Raw genomic sequence first — 24,973 nt, 5'->3', positions numbered from 1 at the left:
GGGAGGCCTTGCAATGGGGACAGGTGGGGGGGGGGTTGCAGTTGGGAGTCAGGTGGTCATTGTACATCAGGCACCGCTGGCAACGGTACGATTGGAGAGGGGAATTGGAGGATTCAACAGGGTGGCTACGGTGGTATATCAGGGCACCCTGGCTGAGGAGATGGTCAATGGATGGGGCGGACTCAGAGAATAGCCGCATGAGGTAGGTGGGACCAGAGGCATTGTGGATATGGCGGGCAGAGCGGATTTCCAAGTCCGGGTGGGAGTTCAGTTCTGCCAACACTTCATCCTCTGTGATCACCGGGCTGAGCTTGGTGACCACAGCAGTGTAGGTGGGGGGGGGGGCGACGGGGAGGCTGGGGCTGACGAGGAGTGGAAGCAGAAAGGAAGGGTGTCAGAGAGGCGTGGGGGCCAACCATAACTCGTAGGAGTTTTTGCAGGAGGTCTGTGTGAAAGGATGGGGATGGGGACTTGATAAGGACTGAGTCCCTGTGGGGAATGAGTTGGGAGATGGGAGCACCAGGTAAGTACTTTCGTATCTCCACAGTGAGGGTACGAGCGTCGAGGAACTTAGGATCGGGAGTTGACAGGACGAAGGTGTGGAGGGTGGGGGCCGAGGTATGGGTTGCAGGAGGAGTGGTGGTGTCCATGGATACGGCAGGTCAAGGGGGGGTGGTGTTGACTTTTTGTGGGAAGTGGTGGGAGCAGAGTCGGTAATGACACGCTTTTGGGGTTTTTTTGAGACTGGAGGCTGGGAGGAGGGGAGAGGGACGGGGAGGAGAGGGAGGTGGCAGGTGGCAGATCCCTGTGGCGTAGTGGAGGCGCCGGGAGAAGCAGCCGGTTCAGTGGTGGCGATGGTGACTCGGCGCGACGTGATGCGTACGGGAGATGCAGATGACGAAGCGACGGGGTGGGTGAGAGAGGGGAAGCCGACCACCTGAGGGGCGGCAGCAGAGGCGGCAACAGAGGCGTACGTGAGGGCGGGGGTAGTAGTGCGAGCTGTTGGGGGTGTGGAGGCTGGAGGAAGGGTGTAGAGGTGTGGGTATACAGCAGGGGAGGAAATAGGGGGATGGGTAAGTGAGGGAAGGGGAGGGGAGGGGAGGGGAGGTGTAAGGAGGGAGGCCAGGGGCGGCACTCCAGGAAGTGACTGTGGGAGAGGGGGAGGTGTAGATGACAGTGGAGGTGGGAGTACTCATTGCAGACGAACGGCGACGGACAGACGGACGGGCAGCAGGCGGCGACGTCGGCGGCGGCGGAGGCGGCGGCGGCGGAAGCGGCAGCGGCAGCGGTTACGGCGACGGACAGCGAGCAGGCAGGCGGACGGACGGACGGACGAACAGCTACAGCAGCAAGCGGTGGGCGGGCGGGCAGACAGACAGACACAATCTTCGAAGACGGAGATTCCACCCTGAGAGTAGCCCAGGCTTTGCAATATGACGCTTTCGAAGGAGGGGATCCAACCCTCTAGATACGCGAAAACGTTCTCCGTTCCGCAATATATAGCGTACTGTAACTATTCTGCGCATGCGTCGAAAACTTGAGAGATAAACCACACTGCCCTCCGACAGCGCCCTCGCTGGGCAATAGCAGAACTCAGTCGCCCTCTGCGTTGCTGTTTCCCGCGGCCGTCGACGCACTCTGTCGTCTTCGATTAGAGCAAATGGTGGAGATGATGGGATTCCATGCACTGTCCAGCTGGTAGCCGCTGTCACGGTTTAACAGATTTTCCTCCAGTCGTATTTCTACGGATTCTTTGATAATGGAATCCGAGAAAGACGTTGCTGTAGACAAAATCATTGTTTTCTCATACTCCATTGAATGTCCAGTAGAAATACAATGTTCAGCAATAGCGGACTTGCTTGGGTACAAAAGGCGAGTGTAACGTTAATGTTCAGTGCAGCGTTCTTTCACGGTTCGTGTGGTTTGACCTATGTAAGCCATACCACATTGACACGGTATGTTGTAAATTCCGGCCTTTCGTAGTAACAGATTGTCCTTAAATGATCCCACAAGGTCCGCAATCTTCGATGGTGGCCGGAAAAACACTTTTATCTGAAATTTTCGGAAGATTATTGCTATTTTAAACGAAGTGTTGCCAACGAAAGGAAGAAAAGCTAAAGATTGTTCCGGCATGTTCTCCTCTTTATTCACTTCCTGCTTCTTAGTTTTAACTGTTAGTGCCCTGTTAATCTGCCGGATGGAATACCCATTTTCGCTGAAGACTCTCTTTAGATGGGCGAGTTTTTGAGGTAAGCTATCTAGATCTGAGACAGTATGAGCTCTATGAACAAGTGTTTTAAGCAAACCCATGGTTTGCGATGGGTGATGGCAACTCAATGCTTGCAGTTACAAATCAGTATGAGTGGGTTTCCGGTAAACTGAATGCCCTAGAGAAGATGACTGGCAGGTGTCCAGTTGAAATATCGTGTGAAGTATTGAACGATGACCGGCTGCAAGCCTGAAATTTGTTTGAACAGTCAATTCGCCGGGAAAATTAAAAAAAAAGTTCAAATGTGTGTGAAATCTTATGGGACTTAACTGCTAAGGTCATCAGTCCCTAAGCTTACACACTACTTAACCTAAATTATGCTAAGGACAAACACACACACCCATGCCCGAGGGAGGACTCGAACCTCCGCCGGGACCAGCCGCACAGTCCATGGCTGCAGCGCCTAGACCGCTCGGCTAATCCCGCGGGGCGAAAATTTTAAAATTCACATAAAGATACTACATTCCCAGGATGGATGAAGTACCTAGTTACATAATTAAGTTTGTACGGAACCGCGGCGTCCGATTCCTACATGCATCTATCCGGAGTTTCTTAATGTTGAAGTGATTTTCTTATAATTTTATGGAGTGTTTGGTCAGGTTAATGAAGCATTTGTCCGCCAACCACCCTTTTGGTTCCTGTATTGAAGGTATGGTACTTTGCTTTATTCTTCTACCCAACGCGGCCCCTGAATCTCAATAATTCCCAATTCCCGAGTTCAGCCTGAGGCCGTCGAGAGGGTTTTCTTGGTTTTAAGGTGAATACTCACACTGACAGTCTCCGCTAAACATTCGCAGTTGATAAATTCCTGATCCCTCATAGTTGGTTTTCCTTGGTAGATGTTCAGCTTGCATTAAATTTTTTTGTTCCGTGATTCTAGTTTCCATCCTCTTAGTCCGGAAGGTTGTTTAATTTAGACTATTGCTGTTCTGTTACAAGACTATCTATATAGCGGAGATGCTGACTCGCAGAAAGGCACAACAAAAATACTGTCACAAATGAAGATTTCGGCCATTAGGGCCTTCGTCAACAATAGACGTAGACACACACACACACACACACACACACACACACACACACACACACACACAAACGCAACTCACACGCACGACTCTCGTGTGTGTGTGTGTGTGTGTGTGTGTGTGTGTGTGTGTGTGTGTGTGTGGCTACTTTCCTTTTGATAGTATTGTTACATTACGTCCTGTATTATTCATGATTATCTATATAGATATTCTTAAATACTTTACAATTACGAGGGGATTTCAAAAAGTAAGTTACACATTATTTAGGGAATAAAGTTTCTAGTATCGAATATTGCACCGCACTTAAAAGTAACGCAAGTATCTGACATTATTTTTGAAGTTATTCACGAAGTCTCTGTTAACTACGGTCGGCGCTCTCTACCAATAGTTCAGTTCCTCGACAGTAGAGACGCGGGCCTTGCTCACGGAGCCACTGGAGAATTGCTATGTGAACGTCGTCATCCTTCGAAAATCTGTGACTGTTGCGAATCAGTTCCTCGATTACCTGGACAGTGTCGTCTGTGGCCGACACCGGTGGCCTTTCTCCTCGATGAGCATCACACACCACTGCGTGGCCTTGCTCAAGTTGTTGGCTTCTGCTCACTGTGACTGGACGTGACATTGTATTTAGTCCATATACCAACAGAATTTGACGGTGAATCAGTGTGAAATTTAGCGTTTTACCCATAAGAATCGTACTGTCCCGCGTACTTCTGCTTTGGAGAACGTTTCCATTTGCTGCGACTTTCCACTCCTGCACTGTTGTCCACCTGTTAACCAGACCGCGACAGAACTGCGTCTGCAGGAATCTCAGAACATCGACTCTCTTCTGACGGTGCACTACTCTTGTTCCGCAATGGTCTTAGTGTTGGGCTACATGTGTGACGTACTGTTTGGAGTAGTATCGTAAGAGAAAAATATACCGATGAAACGATAAAAACAAGGAAAATTTGTTTCACTGGCAGATTTTGCTTCATTTGTCGAAGGCGAACCGTAAGTAGTATCATCTGGTCGTTGAACATGTGTTGTTTCACTGGATGATGGCAAACCTAGCTTCATTGAGAGTGATGTATTTAGGCAAGGCATCTGCTCCATTCGTATAATGCGGCAGCTGAAAATGCCTTTGACTTGGCTTAATTTGCCTCGTTATCGTATTATATAAATTCGTAATCTTCCCGTTTCCCAAGAAATTGATATTAACGTCATCTACAATGACGATGAGTGCAACCTGTCAAAGATGCTCCTATGACATGAAATTTAATAATGAAATGACTCGTGAAATTTTAATGAAGAGATTTTTAAAAATTATTTGTAGTGGCAGGGAAAACCAGCAGTTGTGGTACAGACTGATTACCATTCTAATAAGTGTTTGCAAAGGTACAGAAATTCTTCCATAAAGATTAAATGACCTGGTTATCGCCAACTTAAATTGTTTATATTTATAGACTGAAGCATTTAAAAGAATTAGGATCGAGCATAACGGGTCATATCAATACGCACTTTAATCCATTGTAACAATAGTTATCTAAAGAATTTCATGTCCTTTCGGAAGACTGTTGGAAACATGGACAATAATCTGAAATTAAGATTTATAAAATATTCCGCTAGTATTACCACTAATTGCAATAATAATCCTGGTTGATTCCAGGCGGTTTCTAAAAGATAACTTCCATGAGGATGGCCGACCCTTATTTATTTTATAACAATGTCAGTTCTCGAAGTTGCATCTGTATTATGATACGAGATGGGTTATTTAGTTTTTGGATAAGAAAAACCGAGTCGTTACATGTCAAGTGCAGAAGCAATACGCTGTTTCTTATTTTTGGAAGGAGAACGGAGAGGAAGGTTTTCAGAGACAGATGACTTGTGTAACAAGAAACCAGTTGCGTAGAACTGTGCTCTTCGCTACTCATTACGTCTTCGTTAGAACTCTCTGTACCGGGGCGTCTACATGCCAGTAAGTTGTTGTTTGAATGTTACATACAGGTGTTTGGTAGTATATTACTCTATAATTGTATGAATACTGCTTCTAATAATTTAGTTACCTCCAGAAGTGAACTACTCTGAGCGCAGCACATCCTCCATGTAATACACTTTTATATTTTTGGCAGCCACAGCTGCGAGAATGCATTCCTGTTAAACAAATCCGCAGAAGGACACCAATGAATTTAAAGACATTAGCTGCCAGTGAGCACTGACTTATACGAATGGGGCAAGTTGATTCAAATCCACGTCTCCTGCTTACTAGGCAGATGCACTGACTGCTGCGTCATGCAGACTGCGCTGTCTACCCTAGCATGCCTCTCGTCAGACCCTGACAACATAAGTAGGGTGCGTCTGACAGGAGGTGTGCTAGGGTAGTCTGCCCAGCTGTGGTGACCACTGTGTCCGGCATAGGGTGTTGGTCAGTGCATCTGCCCGGGTTCGGATTCCGGTCTGGTACAAATTTTCAACTTGCCCATTGATATAAATCAATGCCCACTGGCAGCTAATGTCTTTAATTCCTTTGTATATTGATTCATAGCAGCTGCCAGATCAAAATGGTGTCTGTTCTTTCAGACATGTCTGAAAGAATGGACACCACATGTAAAACCGCAGTAGCTGTTGAAAAATCCTGTACTAGTACAACCAGTTTTGCAGGCTAAAGCTGCATTATTAGGTATATCTGAACAGAAAAACGGAGATTGGGGGAAAAATTAAAATTTTTCTGACGAGTAGCTACTAAATTCAAATAAATTGTAGTGAAACACATACACTTTTATAACACTGTCCATTTGACGGCCCTACACGATAATATGGTTATTTTCCTCCGTGTGAGCATGAGACAACAGATTTTTACGTGTTTTATCCAATACTTGGTCTGTTTGACGTAATTTTTTAATTATATTGTCTTCCATGTTTCCTCCTATGACTTGAGCATTTAAAATGGCCATCTTCCTAATTCCGCCACTCTTATTTTCAGTGCCGTTCCTTGTAAGAACGTTTTAATACAGCTTGACTGAAAGTAAGAGTGACGAGGGCACGCAATAATACGTATATTACGGTGTAAATGATTTGAATGTGAGTATCCTGTTTACTGTTTGACCTATTCTGTTGAAGGTTTCGTCTGTTTCGTGTATTTAGAATCTAATCGTCATTTAAATCACGTACTGATTTCACTGGACATTCAACTGCTGCTGCGGTTTTGCTCGTGTCCTGCACATTCTGTACAGTGCATCGAATTAGACAGAATTCCTTTGACACGGGTGTGCGGAACGTTTGTTGCAGGTGGTGGCCGGCGAGTACGACCTGACTGTGGACGAGGGTACTGAACAGGTCGTGGGAGTCTCCGAGGCGTTCATCTACCCGTACCTTGCCCAGTGAGTACAGTATCTACTACAGAGCGCAACATCTATGACAGAAAACATCTACTTTCAGTTACGTGTTTAACTGGGTCACTGTGTATTTCTAAACATTACACTCATGAGTCTAGTTGCATGCAGCACCCCACTTCGCTCTGATAATAGGGAACAAGTCAAGCCCTTGAAACACTGAGGAACCTCTCAATCAACGCCTCAATTCAAGGAGATCTCTTGGACCTGCGTAAAAGCTGCACATAATTTGCTGTCAAGTAGCACATGTACTCAGTGGGATTGTAATCACGTGACCACGATGGTCATATTAGCACCTCCATGCCTTGCAAAGAACCACTGTTTTGACAAACTACTCCCACTCGATGACATTTCCTCCATCTGCCTGAAGTCGGATGCATCGTCTTTTGTGGTTTTGTAAGTACCCTTTCCCTGCCGCAGGCATATACCAATGGGTACCCGAATTCATAAGTTCAGCTGACTATTTTTAAAAACTTCGAGTGTTCGTTGGTTTATACTTGCACCCACGCTAACGCAATGTAGAAAAATCTACTTCAGTTTCCGGATATTCATTATTAAAATATGAATACTGTAAGGTGTCAGGCAAATCCAACACCTTCCATGAAAACCCTGACATGATAAAGAAAATCCGGCAGTATGTCACATAGCTCCGAATAAATCCTGACATTAAATTAACCAAAGTAATACGATCAACGAGTGAGCAAATGGAATACCACACACTAACACAATAACGCCTAAATGCATGTCATACCTTCTCACCGTGAAACAGACGCAGTTCGGAGGGGAGAAACGAGAACAGAAGCCGAGAGCAGAAATGTGTTAAGCTAGAAGGCCCCACGATAAGGGACGGACACCCACGTCGCCAGCCAACCGCCAGGACCACCCCCCAGCCCATGTTAAAAGAAAGAGCCCTCCAGAGGAACAGTATAGATCTTACGATAACACTAAAAGGGCCACACCAGCTGCAAGTTTTAGCGTGAGACTTTTTCGCATCCCTATTACATTGCAAACGTTAAAAACATTGCCCCACGACGAAAAGTATAACGTTTCTCATTGGATAGACAGAATTTTGTAAGCGGAGCTTAAGGTTAACATTGAGACCCTGATTGGTCAGTTGAAAACACAGCCAGATAGTTTTTTTTAAACGAACTTCGGTAAATTGTAGTAAGGAGAAGTTAGGAGAGAGTTGCTTCCGAGATGGCGAGCTGTATGGAGCTGCACCGCTCGCCGCCCCCTGACGCTGCCTAACCAACGACAATGTAATGAACGCACGCGATGCTGCATAACAGCGCATAAAGCTTCACTCAGAACTGCAGAAGTCTCATCCGTTACACCCCCTTTTTACGTAATACTAGTGTCGATCGTCAATTAAATCTCATGGTGTTCACATTTGCTACTTAAAGTAAAAATCTGAAACGCGATGATTTTCTGTTATATAATTATTGAGAAGCCACATCAGCCACTGTAATTTACGAGAATTTAGATAAGTAATTAAAGATAATTGAGGGTCACTGTAGACCATTTTGGCAGTTTTCTCTTTTGTGAAACTTAATTTAAACCTAGATTATAGATGTGATATGGCATAGGTCATCCTTCGATCCATTGTAGAACTTGGAAACCCATTCAGGGAATATTCGTTCACATTTTTGTTGAACACAGTTGGTTTTTATCATCCTGTATTAAAACATTTCCTTTTATCAATAGTGCAATTTATAAACAATGTTTTGTGAGTAGAATAAAATTTCTAATGGTAAACTTAACTGCTTTTTCGACGTTATTTTACCAGCAAACTAAAAATAGGAAAGCCTTGAACCCATTCCACTAAATTTAGTTAGTATTAAGATTCTTTTACAGGGAGTGCTGTGGAGCTGACGCTGAAATCATTAAGTATTTGGTTATACCATCGCTAGTCTCACTGAACTCTTCTGAACTCTACATGTCATGTGTGGTCTGGCGTCTCCTTACCAGCAATAGGTCACAGGTTCAAACTAGTCAATTCCCTAAAAAACACGCTCAGAGCGTCGTTGCGCGAAAGTGGTAGGGAGACACGACTTGGAACAAACAGACACCACGCAGAATGTTAGAATACCTTTCAGGATAAATTGCCTGAAATCAACGGTTTTCTTCCTTACTACTTTTTCCCTGTACTTCTAAAATCTTTTTCAACTGGTAAGTCTCTAGACTGCTGATCACTCTGGTCAAAATTCCTTATTAAATGAGTTACTTCAGGTTTCAGTTTCTACCCTCTTTTTTTTTTTTTTTTTAAAAAAAAGTAATTTTCTCGCAAACAAAGTTGACACTCGGCGCGGTGGCTGACGAGAGCGATTGTTAATGGGAAATGCCTTTACGGTCGGTTCCATCAGCCCCCGCGCTGAGTGTCAACTTTGTTTGTGCGTGTAGGGCTGTGCTTGTCATGCAGAATGTTTGGAAAATTCGAAGTATTTAGAATTTTTTGGCGAAACCAGTTCAGTGATGTGGGGAAAGTCAGGAACTAAATTTGTATCTTCTTTGAGCCTTGGTGAAAAATTTTCCTTACATTGTCAAGGAGAAAATCTGTGTCCGTGTAGTAGTTAAGGCCAGTTTTTGTAGAATTTCTTTATACTAACTTCCGTCTGAATTATGCGATACTATCACCATGTACAAGTTTATATTTCGTATAGAATTTGTTGAAACTTATGAATACACTTCTTATTAGTTATAGTCAAATCATATAGTAATAAAGGTATGTCATCACATTTATTTTGAAATAAGGGGAGTAACTAAAAAAAGGAGGAACTAATGATCCAAATAATATGTTTCTTTCAAACTGTCTGTTAAATATATAATGTGTAATTAGTATGTTCTAGAAATTTCCGAAATTTTATTAAGAATGTTTCACATTGAATTTTTTATTCGTTATTTAGCTATCAGGACCTGTTTGTAATAGTGCAGTTTTAGTGAAACATGATATTTAAAGAAATGTGATAAAATTAAGATATCTATAAAATATATATTACAGGTATCTAACATTTTTACACAGGTAAAAGGTATTTGTATTAACCTCGATATACTCTACTTTGAAATAACTATTTTCTTTTTCAAAAAATAATTTGTTTCAGAAGTTATTAATGATGAAAACTTTCACATCCTACAGTATTCTTTTGTAAAACTGAATTAGATTTGAATAACCAGTAATCCAGTAATCTCAGTTTTCTAAAAAGTATAGTTTTGTCAAAATTAATGAATTAAATATAAAATCATGTATACTGTTGACAAAATGAATGTGTTCATTATAAAGCCTTGAAAATTCTCACAGGATGTGACAGATTATAAATATGAGCGTTGCACGCTTATCTTGGGTCTCTGTGTTTAGTTTTTGATCGGCAACGATACTATGGCAATCAGTCTATGATTCACTTACAACTTAAAAGATGGTATGCCACTGGTATGAAATGTGTTTTTACCCACAGTGAGGTGGTGTAGGGCTGCTCACCGGTTTTTCATGTACAGCCGGCACTAACTTGGCGAGTGATCTGTCGCACTGTGGCCGGTCTACCCGCTTCTAACATCCGTGCCAGCTGTGGCTGGTCTCTTTTAGTGAAAGAAGTTCACTCTGACGGTTGTGTTTTTCCACCGAATGAATAGTCACAGTACACACTTGGCATGGTGGAAACTGAAAAGCACAGTGCCTGCTAGATCTCAGAGATGCCCTGTTTCAAACGTCGATCATCCACGTCCTGGACGTGATTAAATGCACCGATATCGAAGTCTTACCTCTCTTGCGTTTCATTTCATGCCGAAAGCCAGAAAAGTGTATGACGACATCAAAGTCACACGACCCAGGAGCTGTTCCGTTTGTCTGATGACGGCCGGCCGGTATGGCCGAGCGGTTCTAGGCGCTTCAGTCTGGAACCGTGCGACTGCTACGGTTTCAGGTTCGACTCCTGCCGCGGGCATGGATGTGTGTGATGTCCTTAGGTTGGTTAGGTTTAAGTAGTTCTAAGTTCTAGGGGACTGATGACCTCAGGTGTTAAGTCCCATAGTGCTCAGAGCCAATTGAATCATTCGTCTGATGACGCGGCCGCTGAAGTCGGGAGTTTGAATGCCGCATGCTGGCCTTGTGGGAACGCGTCTTGGTAAGGAAAGGACGTAAGCGGAGCAGAGACGAAAGGGGTATCATTCTAGCGAAGATACCGGTCGCAAATGGAGAGATGCACTGACGTAAGCGAGTGTGACAAAGGGCAAATTGTTACGGCCCTGTGTCTCGGAACGAACATACCGGAAAGGACGAAGCTGGTCGACTGTACACGGGCTACTAGCGTGAGAATCTATGGAATGAGGTTGAAAGACGGTGGAACCAGTAGTAACCGAGAAGGTGTTGGATGTCCACGCCTCATCACAGAATGTGGAGGTCGGAGTCTTGCTCGCTCTGTAAACCAAAACAGGTGGCATATCTCACAAAAGAGTACAATGCTGAAGCAGGTACGTGTGTTTCGGAACACACGATTTAGCGCACTTTGTTGGAGATTGTGCTCCGCAGCAGATGGCCGCTATGTCTTTGTGTGCTAACTCAATGACATCACCAGTTACGATTGCAGTGGACACGGGATCATCGAGAGTGGACTGTGGATCAAAGGAAATGCGTTAGCTAGTTTGATGAATCACCTCTACATCACGTCGAAGGTTGTGTCCAGAGACGCTGTTAATCCAGACGAACGGGTGCTCAAACAAAACATGTACTGCGCCACGGTGGTAAGCTGGTGAAGGGGCAGTAGTATGCTATAGTGGTCACTAACCTGGGCTTCTATGAGACTTTTATTAGTAATAGAAGGCTCCATGACAGCTGTGGGCGGCGTGAAATTAATGTTTGACGGCTCCCCCGAGGGCGATGTCATCTCTCATCGTATAACCATCTATGCCACAGGGCCAGAACTGTGTAGGAATGATTTGAGGAGTATAATAGTGAACTCATGTTGATGTCTTGACCACCAAATTCGCCTGATTTTAACCGGCCGGAATACACCGCCAGTCCCGTGGCGACGAATCACCGCTCTGAAATTTACCGGTATATCGCGACTCGTGGGTAGACGTCTGGTGCTACATGCCTCAATAAACCTACCTAGCTCTTGTCCAACCCATGTCATGCAGAATCGCTGCTATTGCAGTTAGGAATTATGTACATCGCTTTCGGCACTAGGATAAACAATGTTATTTGCTAAGAATTACATTGAAGTGTGACCTGTACCTCCCAGTCTCCAGGGAATGCGAAGATAACGTTTTGTGTTGATATATTATCTGTACATTGTCAACGTACATAGAAATGATTCGGTGCCTTTCGATTCGACATAGAAAATCGATCATCATTGGAAACATAGGTTTTTGGTCAAGATTTTGGCGGAGGTATTTTGCTGTTGCGTTCCTCAGACGTCCTAATAGATCACATAAAACGATGTTTCAACCCTAATCTTCACGCAGAAACAGGTTAACCATACGACCAGATCCAGATTACCATACGATGTCGACTGATGGCTTCTGCTCTAATGAACCTTGAGACTGCAGTGTTGGCGGGGCATGCGCTCCTCACATTCCTCTCCCAGCCTTCAATGTCATCTTTTGAATCCAGCTTCCCTTGACTTGCTTCTTCCTCTTCAAACAGCTCCTTACACCGGGGAAGGAACTGCGCCCTCTGTGTTCATTCAGGGATGCTGACTTTCAGATAGGAAGAACCGACATCTGTAACTATGGTGTTCCTGCTTATCATCGAACGATGGATGGAAGATAGGGTTTTCACAACATGTCGACAGCTAAAACATTACAGAGGGAGCACAAGCACGGAATGGGGAAAATGAAGTAAAAATTGGCCGTATCCTTTCAATGGATCCATCGGGGCATTTTAGGGAAATCAGTTTACGGAAATCAGGGAAAACCTAATTCTGAATGACTGGACGGAGATTTCAACAGCCGCTTTAATACCACTGGGCCACCTCACTCGATCACTATTAACTTAAAAGAAGAAAAAAGAGGGCTCCCTGCCGCCGTTGGATAAGCAGCTGCAGCAGCAAGTCGTATACCCCTAGCATACTTATTTGTTACATAGTTTAATTCTTAATTTCTTTGCGAGTCTTTGGGTACTTGCATTGTTTAATTCATAAATTTCGGGCGTATTATAGTATTTGAGAGTTGTGGCATCGCGCTTTAGTGTTTACTTCGTAGATTATTACTTAAATTGCATGTGAGTTTCATATAGGAGGTGTAATTTCGAGTTTTAGTTACTGTAATCGTAAATTCAGGCAGATTGTAGCGCAGTCGTTAGGCATTTGTACCGGTTAGTTAATACATTCTTTGCGTGTTTCCCTTGCGTTATCTAGGCACGGACTCGTGTTTCAGTAACTGTTGTTCAACATCGATTAGAATGGACAGGGACTGTGATTGCTGTGTTCGGATGAGAGCTGAGTTGGCATCCCTTCGCTCACAGCTGCAAGCGGCGCTGACTTCGGTCGCGCAGCTTGAGGCTGTTGCCGATGGGCACCACTGTGGGGAGCCGGACTTGGGGTATCACGGGGATGTCAACCTCGTCCCGTCTGTCCCCAGATCGGTCTGCCACTGTGGTTGCCCCGGTTGCTGCCCGCAGTGGGGCTGAGCCCTCGCCTGTGGTTGATTGGGAGGTCGTTCCAAGGCGTGGCAGGCAGCGAAAGACGTCCTCGGAGGCTGATCAGAAAGCCTCCCCGGTGCGTCTGACAAACAGGTTTCAGGCACTGTCTCTGGCTGAGCCAGATGCAGCTGCCTGCCCTGTTTCAGAGGATGATTCTCAGCCTTCAATGTCCGGGCAATCACAGAAGGTGGGCTTATTGGTAGTTGGGAGCTCCAATGTTAGGGATATGGCGGCAAAGGAGGGGAAGAAATCCAGTGTGCACTCCGTGTGCATTCCGGGTGGAGTCATTCCTGATGTGGAAGGGGTCCTTCCGGATGCTATGAAGGGCACAGGGTGCAGCCAGCTGCAGGTGGTGGCACATGTCGGCACTAATGACGTGTGTCGCTTTGGATCTGACGAAATTCTCTCTGGATTCCAGCGGCTATCTGTTTTGGTGAAGGCTGCCGGTCTTGCTTACGAGATGAAGACAGAGCTCACCATCTGCAGCATCGCTGACAGAAGCGACTGCGGACCTTTGGTGCAGAGCCGGGTGGAGGGTCTGAATCAGAGGCTCAGACGGTTTTGCAACCGTGTTGGCTGCAGATTCCTTGAATTGCGCCATAGGGTGGTGGGGTTTCGGGTTCCGCTGAATAGGTCAGGAGTTCACTACACTCAGCTGGCGGCTATACGGGTAGCGGAGGCTGTGTGGCGTGGACTGGGCGGTTTTTTTTAGGTTAGAAGGCCTCAGGAAAGTACGGGGTGGGCTGCAATCTCAAAGGGTGCATGGCAAATACAGGACGTGCTTGGATCAAGAAACAGTCGGAATTGTGGTTGTAAATTGTTGTAGTTGTGCTGGGAAAGTCCCTGAGCTTCAAGCGCTAATAGAAAGCACACAAGCTGAAATCGTTATAGGTACAGAAAGCTGGCTAAAGCCTGAAATAAGTTCTGCAGAAATTTTTACGAAGTCTCAGATGGTGTTCAGGAAAGATAGATGAGGCAGAATTGGTGTTGGAGTGTTTGTGTCTGTCAGTAGTGGTTTATCTTGTAGTGAAGTCGAAGTAGATACTCCGTGCGATTTGGTATGGGTGGAGGTTATACTTAACAGCCGAACTAAGTTAATAATTGGCTCCTTCTACCGACCCCCAGACTCCGATGATATAGTTGCTGAACAGTTCAGAGAAAATTTGAGTCTCGTAACAAATAAATACCCCACTCATACGGTTATAGTTGGTGGGGACTTCAACCTTCCCTCGATATGTTGGCAAAAATACTTGTTCAAAACCGGTGGCAGGCAGAAAACATCTTCCGAGATTGTCCTAAATGCTTTCTCCGATAATTATTTCGAGCAGTTAGTCCACGAACCCACGCGAATTGTAAATGGTTGCGAAAACACAGTTGACCTCTTAGCCACAAACAATCCAGAGCTGATAGAGAGCATCATGACTGATACAGGGATTAGTGATCACAAGGTCGTTGTAACTAGGCTCAATAGCGTTTCTTCCAAATCCATCAGAAACAAACGCAAAATAAATTTATTTAAAAAAGCGGAAAAAGTGTCACTGGAAGTCTTCCTAAGATACAATCTCCTTTTCCTTCCGAACTGACTATGCAAATGTAGACGAGATGTGGTTCAAATTCAAAGATATAGTAGCAACAGCAATCGATAGATTCATACCTCATAAATTGATAAGAGATGGAAATGATCCCCCATGGTACACAAAACAGGTCCGAACGCTGTTGCAGAGGCAACGGAAAAAGCTTGCGAATTTCAGATGAACGCGAAATCCCGACGATTGGCTAAAATTTACAGACGCGCGATATTTGGCACGGACTTCAATGCGAGATGCCTTTAATAGGTTCCACAACGAAACATTATCTCGAAATTTGGTAGAAAATCCGAGGAAATTCTGGTCGTATGTAAAGTACACAAGCGGCAAGACGCAGTCAATACCTTCGCTGCGCAGTGCCGATCGTACTGTTACCGACGACTGTGCCGCTAAAGCGGAGTTATTGAACGCAGTTTTCCGAAATTTCTTCACCAGGGAAGACGAATGGAATATTCCAGAATTTGAAACACGAACAGCTGCTAGCATGAGTTTCTTAGAAGTAGATACCTCAGGGGTTGCGAAGCAACTCAAATCGCTTGATACGGGCAAGTCTTCAGGTCCAGATTGAATACCGATTAGGTTCCTTTCAGATTACGCTGATACAATAGCTCCCTACTTAGCAATCATATACAACCGCTCGCTCACCGATAGATCTGTACCTACAGATTGGAAAATTTCGCAGGTCGCACCAGTGTTTAAGAAGGGTAGTAGGAGTAATCCATCGAACTACAGACCTATATCATTGACGTCGATTTGCAGTAGGGTTTTGGAGCATATACTGTATTCAAACATTATGAATCACCTCGAAGGGAACGATCTATTGATACGTAATCAGCATGGTTTCAGAAAACAACGTTCTTGTGCAACGCAGCTAGCTCTTTATTCGCACGAAGTAATGGCCGCTATCGACAGGGGATCTCAAGTTGATTCCGTATTTCTAGATTTCCGGAAAGCTTTTGACACCGTTCCTCACAAGCGACTTCTAATCAAGCTGAGGGCCTATGGGGTATCGTCTCAATTGTGTGACTGGATTCGTGATTTCCTGTCATGAAGGTCGCAGTTCGTAGTAATAGACGGCAAATCATCGAGTAAAACTGAAGTGATATCAGGTGTTCCCCAGGGAAGCGTCCTGGGACCTCTGCTGTTCCTGATCTATATAAATGACCTGGGTGACAATCTGAGCAGTTCTCTTAGGTTGTTCGCAGATGATGCTGTAATTTACCGTCTAGTAAGGTCATCCGAAGACCAGTATCAGTTGCAAAGCGATTTAGAAAAGATTGCTGTATGGTGTGGCAGGTGGCAGTTGACGCTAAATAACGAAAAGTGTGAGGTGATCCACATGAGTTCCGAAAGAAATCCGTTGGAATTCGATTACTCGATAAGTAGTACAATTCTCAAGGCTGTCAATTCAACTGAGTACCTGGGTGTTAAAATTACGAACAACTTCAGTTGGAAAGACCGCATAGATAATATTGTGGGGAAGGCGAGCCAAAGGTTGCGTTTCATTGGCAGGACACTTAGAAGATGCAACAAGTCCACTAAAGAGACAGCTTACACTACACTCGTTCGTCCTCTGTTAGAATACTGCTGCGCGTTGTGGGATCCTTACCAGGTGGGATTGACGGAGGAGATCAAAAGGGTGCAAAAAAGGGCAGCTCGTTTTGTATTATCACGTAATAGGGGAGAGTGTGTGGCAGATATGATACGCGAGTTGGGATGGAAGTCATTAAAGCAGAGACGTTTCTCGTCGCGGCGAGATGTATTTACGAAATTTCAGTCACCAAGTTTCTCTTCCGAATGCGAAAATATTTTGTTGAGCCCAACGTGCATAGGTAGGAATGATATTCAAAATAAAATAAGAGAAATCAGAGCTCGAACAGAAAGGTTTAGGTGTTCGTTTTTCCCGCGCACTGTTCGGGAGTGGAATGGTAGAGAGATAGTATGATTTTGGTTCGATGAACCCTCTGCCAAGCACTTAAATGTAAATTGCAGAGTAGTCATGTAGATGTAGATAATATTCAACTATCGGAAGTCAGTGATAAAATAGGACAAAACAAATAGCGACAAAGAGGCAGAAAAATGTGAAATTGACCGCTTAGCACAAATGAGTGGATGAGTTGCAGTATCCGCCGAGTGACTTTCTTAACATTTTTTTTTAAAAAAGAGAAAAACATGTAATTTATGTTCTAATTTATATAATATTATATTACTGCTGTTATAGCTTAGACACAAGGCATTGAGAGTGGTGCTCAAAATTTGTGAATTAATTGTCATTCATGGTGTCTATAAGTATTCAGGATACTGGAAGATCTGAAGCCTTTGTTCCCAAGATTATTGTGTATTTTATTTGGACTTAGATTTGAAACTCAAAATCAATGTTATGATTCTCTTCTGCAGATCTTTGTTCACACATTTCGTCATCCTGTGTTAACATTTTGAATCACTTTGTTGTTTTCGATCACACGTTTATAGTACTGCACACGAGTATCATTTGCGAATTATGCACCAAAGTGCTTCACCAACCGTTTTTGAACGTCAACCACCTTTGCCACTGCCACAGAATTGCCAGTTGGCAATGGGTTTGTGTGCACACAAGCCCAGGTTTTGCGTATCGTTAAGATATGGTTGTCGAAGTTCGTTCTCCCTTCGTCTGGGCTACGTTGAGTAGCAGTTCCCGCACTCACCATGTTGGCCGTCAACATATTCAGCACTCACAACTAAGGATTTGGAACTGACCCTAATATTCAAAGCCTTATACTACACCAAGAGGTTAAAATATGCGAGATTACTTTTCACGATACGGTAGACTTTGATACTGATAACCGGATGGAATGTGTAGATCAGTATGACCGACATGGCTTGGTCTGAAACACAACACGTCAAATGTAGAGCGTCAGTGATAACGCGTAGAGTACAAACAACGTCTGCCAAGAGGGCATCGAGCCAGATTACTGTAATGCCGACGAAACGTTCCATTAAACATACCAGGTCTTTCCATATCCGCTATCTACACCATTTCACAGAACTGGCCGTCCAGCGTGGGTAGCTACGGCTATACTGGCTGACTGTAATATCTTAAAATATTTAATTTGCGAAACAAGAAGCACATTCATCGACTTAATGGCTGCAAAAGAATCTTAATCTTCAACGCTCTGTTATCGATTAAACATTAAAGTTAAGCAGGAAGACGTTTCATGGGACTCCAGCAGTTTTGCGTCTGTATACTGACTAGAACTGATGCCTGTAGCTATTTAATAATCAGCAGATAATCATACTCACACCATCTCAAATAGATTTAAATATAATTTTTTCATTGTAGATGTACAATGATCGTCATTAAAGCTGCAACGTCAGAAAGGAGACCAAGTTACAAAATTCTACTTATTGTGCGTAGATGGTGTAGTAGAAAGAAAACATAACTAAATTTGAAACTTCCTAGCAGATTAAAACTGTGTGCCAGCCGAGGGCTGAAACGTGGGACCTCTGCCTTTCTCAGGCAAGTGCTCTACCAACTAAGCTACCCGAGTACGAGTCACGACGCGTCGTAACAGCCAGTACCTTATCAGCTATCTTCCTCCTACGTAGAGCAGTTGCCCCTGAAATGCAAAGTTCCCGAGTTCGAGTGCTATTCCGGCACACATTTTTAACCTGCCAGGAAGTTTCCACTGCAGAATGAAAATTCATTCTGTGACTAAGTTTGTGCCTGATTTGTTGGATTGTTGTCAGCAAGAACGGCCCTAACTCGGTTGGGCATCGAGCTGCACTGAGTTCGGATGGGTATGTCATTCCATGTCAGAGATATATTAAACAGCAGAAATGTGTTATGGACAAATGTCGCAATCAAAACCACAGACAGACAGAACGCCGACGTCGCGGAAAGCAGAACAAACATGGAAAACATTATCTCGCCTCGTTTGAGTGGGAGACTTGAATTCTAAACTCAGCAATATGACCTCACTGAGGAGAATACATCACGTCATTCTAAAAGCACGGCTTGATTTCGTAAGAAAGAGAGTAAAAATTTTGGAAGAATACCTATCAGTCTGCTGATATGGCGGAAAGGCTACAAGCTGAAACACTGAAAGCCATTATTGCAAAACAAAGCGATAGTGGAAACTGCTGATGAACCCCGAAAAGTAGGCGCCATTCGGTCATCGCTGACCAGACATAACGTCATCGCCTCGGACAAGCAATAACAAATACTCAAGCTCCCGAGTCTTGGTATCGATCTTAATGTATCAGTACACCAGCTACAAGGCTGTGCGTGTGATGTGCTGATACTGCACGCCAAGAGGACTTCCACCTTCGAGACTGCTACCTGTCGGATCTGCCGTCTCGGTCGCTGTGCACCACTGAGAAACATTGGAGACTTCTTCTAGTGACTGTCCTCTCAGGCGCTAGTAGCGCAGGGCCGCTCTCATCCTGCATGCCACTAAGTGTTACCCTGCATGGCAGTCGTGGGGTCCGAAACAACACGAATATATATATATATATATATATATATATATATATATATATATATATATATATCGCAGAAAGACAAAGTGCAGTCTCGATTGGCCACAGTCCTGACACGGTCGATTCCAGCATTTGGTGACAGACGTTTCTTCTTCTTCTTCCACGAGGCATAATGCGATGGTCTCACAAGGAACCGACAAACTCATGCAATTTATGAGGGAGAAACCCCCTCCTGAATCTTTCCTTATAGACATGGCGTTACTCCCGCCGTTTTCTGTAGTTACACTGAAGTGTTAGTCACCAGCAATGTGCTTGAAATCAGCGGCACTCCTTCCACATGTTCTGGGCCGGCCGGTGTGGCCGAGAGGTTCTAGGCGCTTCAGTCTGGAACCGCGCGACCGCTACGGTCGCAGATTCGAATCCTGCCTCGGGCATGGATGTGTGTGATGTCCTTAGGTTAATTAGGTTTAAGTAGTTTTTTTAGGAGACTGATGACCTCAGATGTTAAGTCCCATAGTGCTCAGAGCCATTTGAACTATTTCACATGTTCTATATTATGTGGCTGCTAAGTAATTGTACCTTCTCTTCTATTTTTGCAGTGGTGGCTTGTACAACGATACGGCGCTCCTGCGGCTGAACTCTTCGCTGGAGTTCAACGTCAACGTCAGCGCCATATCGCTCCCAGAGTACAACTCCACCCCTGAAGGTGTGTGAGTTGTGAGATGGCTCTGAGACAGCTTATCTCTCTCAGCTACGCATAAGCTAAATTAATATTATTTCAATGCGTCTCAGTAGACAGCTTTGTCATCTTGAAATAAGACACTCTTGCTTGCAGATTTTTTTGTCTATTTATTGGCAATGACACGTTTCGCTTTCGTGGGGCTTCTCCAGATTAACCTAGGGGTATAAAATAACAATGTGAGGCATAGCTACATTAAAAACGGGGGGATGGGTGTAGCATGATGCAAAGTTCCGGGCTGTGTAGCTGTCTCTACAAATAACAATAACTGTGAACTTATGTAAGAAGAAATGTGGAGAGCCAACATCCGTCCTTTAATGCCAGCTTATGACATTAAGAAAAAAATTGTAAGGAAACATAACCCTACCGTCATTGGGCAAATAAAAGCACAAGGGACCCGAAATCAGGAAAAAAATGCCAAAGTATAACTACAATATCTAGTGGAAAGAGGAACTATGCCAAACGAAGAAAAATATTTAAAAGAGCGTACATAATACGGAGCCAACCGCATTCCGGTGTACACAGCATGGGGCGTTGCGTACAGTGGACGCAATGTAAATATAATGCGGTCGACAACACAAGACGTCAGACTTCGCAGCCGGCCACACTAATATAGAGCCGTAAAGAATAGATTATACAACCGTTGTAACAGAACTTAAGAGTAGATAACGTTGTTTACCCAACCAAAGTTCTTAAGAAAACGCCGGCCGAAGTGGCCGTGCGGTTCTAGGCGCTGCAGTCTAGAACCGCGAGACTGCTACGGTCGCAGGTTCGAATCCTGCCTCGGGCATGGATGTGTGTGATGTCCTTAGGTTAGTTAGGTTTAACTAGTTCTACGTTCTAGGGGACTAATGACCTCAGAAGTTGAGTCCCATAGTGCTCAGAGCCATTTGAACCATTTTTTTTCTTAAGAAACCGTATGCACAACTGAATTACATAGACTATGCGGAAAACAATAAATTACGCCAATAGAAAAATTATTCAAATTAAATTTAAATAAAATAAGTGCAATGGTTTTAAATGAGTAAAATGATCTCTATAAAATATCAAACTGTTAAAACCTGTCTAACAATAAAACTGTACATGAGACTGACTGGTGGCTGTTATTATTCTACACCCTATGCAGGAACAGTCACGGATTCCACCTGCGTCCATTATTGATAAAATATACGCATTATATTTACATTTCGTCTGCTGTATGCTACTCTTCATGCTGTGTACGCCGGAACATCATTGGCTCCGTTTGTGTACGCTCTTTTAAATATTTATTTCGTTTGGAATAGTTCCTCTTAGAAAGAGGATAGTTATACTTTGGCATTTTATTCACCGTTTAACGATCATTATGCTTTTATTCGTCTAATGACGATAGGATGATGTTTCTTTATAATTTTTGTCTTAATGTCACACGCTGGCATTAAAAGACGGATGTTTGCTGCCCACATTGCTCTTGCGTAAGTTCACGGTTATTATTAGTCGTAGAGACGGCTACACGTCCCGGAACTTTGCACCATACTGCACCTATCCCTCCGTTTTTAATGTACCTACGCCTCACAGTGTTATTTTACACCCCCTAGGTTGATCTGAAGATGCTCCACAAGAGCGAAACGTGTCATTGCCAATAAATAGATAAACAACTTGCAACCAAGCCTGTCCTAGTTCAAGAAATTCATACCGGTTGCTGTGCCAGGCGACCAGCGTGGAATGGAACCAATCTTAGCTTTATCGTCGTTTGTTGTAGAGTTATGGCCTGTGACTACATCTGTGGCAATCGGAGCTCAGAACTACAGGAAGCAACACAAATTCCAGTTAGAAGAGAATGCGCTAATAATGCATCTTTCGGTCACCTGGAACGACTTTATTTCGAAGTCTATTCTAGCTGCTTCAATTTAGTTCCGCTCATGGCTGTTTAATTTTTCAAAACAAGCTTTGGCGTGCTACTGAAAGTAAATCAGCTACCCGAGCGCTACAGCGCCTCCTGAACGTAGTTCTATTGGCGACGGTATGCCTGCGGTCTCTCCTTTCAGTCGTGTCGGGATCTTACGGACTTAACGTGCTATCTGAACCTCCGTAGGAACTGTGTTTTTATGTACGCAGAACGCTGCCGGAACTGATGTGTGTTAGTTGTGAAAAAAAAAAGTAATCATGTGACCACTTAAGGAACGAATTCAACATGTCTGGTCTAATACTCACCCACCCAGTCACCAAGTCGCCACCTAATACTTACGCAAAAGAAAAGCAGATACACAGTGTACAGCGGAACAGCTGTAAGCAAAGGATACGAACGCTGAATAATATTTTTGCATATTGTTTAACAAAAAAATAAAGACACAAATGGTGAAATAAACAAACGAAATCTCACCAACATATACAAACAGCACAATAAATGATATACAGTGACCTACCACAATAAAATAACATGCGAAATAGGTAACATATTGGAAAAACAGGGTATAAACATTGATTATAAACGAATAACTCGGTACAGGAACACATTCCAAAGTAGAACCAAAACCCTACCAGCTCAGTTGCAGAGACTGTGAGACAATCTACTTTGGGATGACTGGTAGGCCATTTGACGAAAGATATAAAGAGCACATCAGGACACGGAAATGCAGAATAAAATGCTCAACATTTACGAACATACATAAGCAGGAACGCCATAGACCAAGCACAATAGGAAAACATATGAACGTCAGAAATATCTGTAAACACACAGCTCCTCTCTTTTCAAAATTTACACGTATCATAAACGCAAAGCGTTTACCCGCAGCATACAGTTACTCAATAACCAAATAAGAGTAGGAAATCGAAGAATAAAAAAGATCGGTTTCCTTTCTTACGCTTCACTCTCATTCCACCTCCCCTTGCCCTTTAACTTCACTTATTCCTTCTCACTCCCTTTTTCTCCAGCACGCTCTCAGTTCCTCTACTTTGTGTTGCTCTTTACTCAATTTTGTCGCCCCCCCCCTCCCGCTCTTCTTCCCCTTTCATCGCCATCGCGCCCCGCCCCCTCTTCTCCCGCTTTCATCACCATCCCACTACTTATCATTAGATCTTCAACTACGGCATTACATCTCCATTTCTCATATACGTTAAATAAAAGGTACATATAAACATAATTAAATGACGAATCACAGAGGAAGAGAACATTTGTAGATTACAGGAAAAACTAGTGGTAAATTTGATAACACTGACTTAAGACTCACGAGACATATTTAGCCAGAAAGATACAAACAGTAGTGGTGCAACACTGTGATGTGTGTCATATAAAAATGCATAGTTCTGCAAAGCAACGTGCGATTAGGCTGCGGCCTGAAATAACGGGATTAACACTGGAATAGACTACAAAATTTACTCGAAAGTGACGTTCATAGTGTTCAGTAACTGCTCATTGTGCGTAGTAAAGATCTGATACTCATGAACATTTTCATAAATCATCTAAAATATCAACAATTAAGCGGAGCATTGTGCACAGATTGTCTAGTAAGAACTTTTGATAGCAGTAACTGTCTCTTAAAGTATGGGGAGACAACCACAGCAACTGTCATTACTCTAAAAATATATTAATTTGCCTTTGACATCCTTAGACCTGAGCTTCGATTTTGTGAATCAAAAGTTTATATTGGTGGTCAGTACATTGTTGTGGGACAAAACATGACTATAATATTAATATTAAATTTAAATTTAAAAAAACTGGCGTGATTCAACAGAACATTAGTGCATATAGCAAATATTCTACATTAGAACTAAAATTTGTTTTTATGCTAGTAATAAAACGTTTTCAGGGATTGCTTTGATGGATTTTATTTATAAAATGAAAACTGGAATACATAAATATATTTATGTTAAGTATCACAAATTTTATTATTTTATGTGGAAACAAACGGAAAATTTTTCATAATTCAACAATTAGTTCATGGAATTGCAAAATTCCTTTTTTTGTGAAACGAACATTTATTTAGCATTTAGTGCGCTGCATAAATGTGATACTCTTACATCCAGACAACCCACATCTGAAACGACTTTTCTGGGTATTATTCATCTCAGTGAGATGCATGAAATAGAACTTCTTTTCTGTTGGTATCGGTACAGACTCTGATATTCTGTAACCCATCCTCATTGGAGCTACCCCATCTTTGATATCATATTCCTCCTCTTCTTCTTCCTCTTGCGTTCTCTTTTCTGGCTGTGGGTGTATAGGTCGTTCATAAATACAGACCCAGTGCTACATCGAAAAAACTGTATCGCATTATTGGTGTCATGAAATAATGGCATGGTCAACAATGTGTAACAAGCAGGCCGCTATGGCCGAGCAGTTCTAGGTGCTTCAGTCCGGAACCGCGCTGCTGCCACGGTCGCAGGTTTAAATCTTGCCTCGAGCCTGGATGTGTGTGTCCTTAGGTTAGTTAGGTTTAAGTAGTTCTAAGTCTAGGGGACTGATGACCTTAGATGTTAAGTCCCATAGTGCTTAGAGTCATTTGAACCATTTGAATGTGGAACAGAGATCTTGATTTTTTAATATAATTTTTGTTTGTCTAGATTGCGTGATTATAAAATATTACCGGTTTCGACCCTAATAGAAATAATCTTCAGACATAAAATAAACAGGAAAAATATTGTTCGTAAAAAGTTCTACCTACTTACAATAATCAAAATATGAAATGCAAGGAAAGTGACGAAGATTATATCATAAAATGCGAATATGGGAAGTTGGCCAGATTGTTTCCGGATGCTCTAATCGTTCACAGTGTATCGGCGACTGACGGCAACAAGGAAACACACTGCGACAGAAGAAAGCGACCTTGGTGGCAGCAAGGGACTTATCTGTGGCACAATGCACTCTCTCTGCCCTTCTGTATTTTGTTTTTTATTTGTTAAATTATTTAGTAACTTACTA

The 24,973-nt window shown here is 43.4% G+C and overlaps 1 protein-coding gene across 1 annotated transcript in view; it reads left to right on the top strand.

The window, feature by feature from the left end:
• Window positions 1–24,973, top strand: part of LOC126234526 (trypsin-1-like) — a 100,341-nt gene that overhangs the window by 35,636 nt on the left and 39,732 nt on the right. The window contains exons 4-5 of the mRNA XM_049943221.1: window positions 6,559–6,650; window positions 19,937–20,043. Coding sequence (XP_049799178.1) covers window positions 6,559–6,650; window positions 19,937–20,043 — 199 coding nt within the window. The remainder of the gene's footprint in view (window positions 1–6,558; window positions 6,651–19,936; window positions 20,044–24,973) is intronic.

Source organism: Schistocerca nitens, chromosome 2 (assembly GCF_023898315.1).
Source record: "Schistocerca nitens isolate TAMUIC-IGC-003100 chromosome 2, iqSchNite1.1, whole genome shotgun sequence".
NCBI lineage: Eukaryota > Metazoa > Arthropoda > Insecta > Orthoptera > Acrididae > Schistocerca > Schistocerca nitens.
The sequence above is the reverse complement of the archived record's forward strand: the minus strand, read 5'-3'. Positions and strand labels throughout refer to the sequence as shown.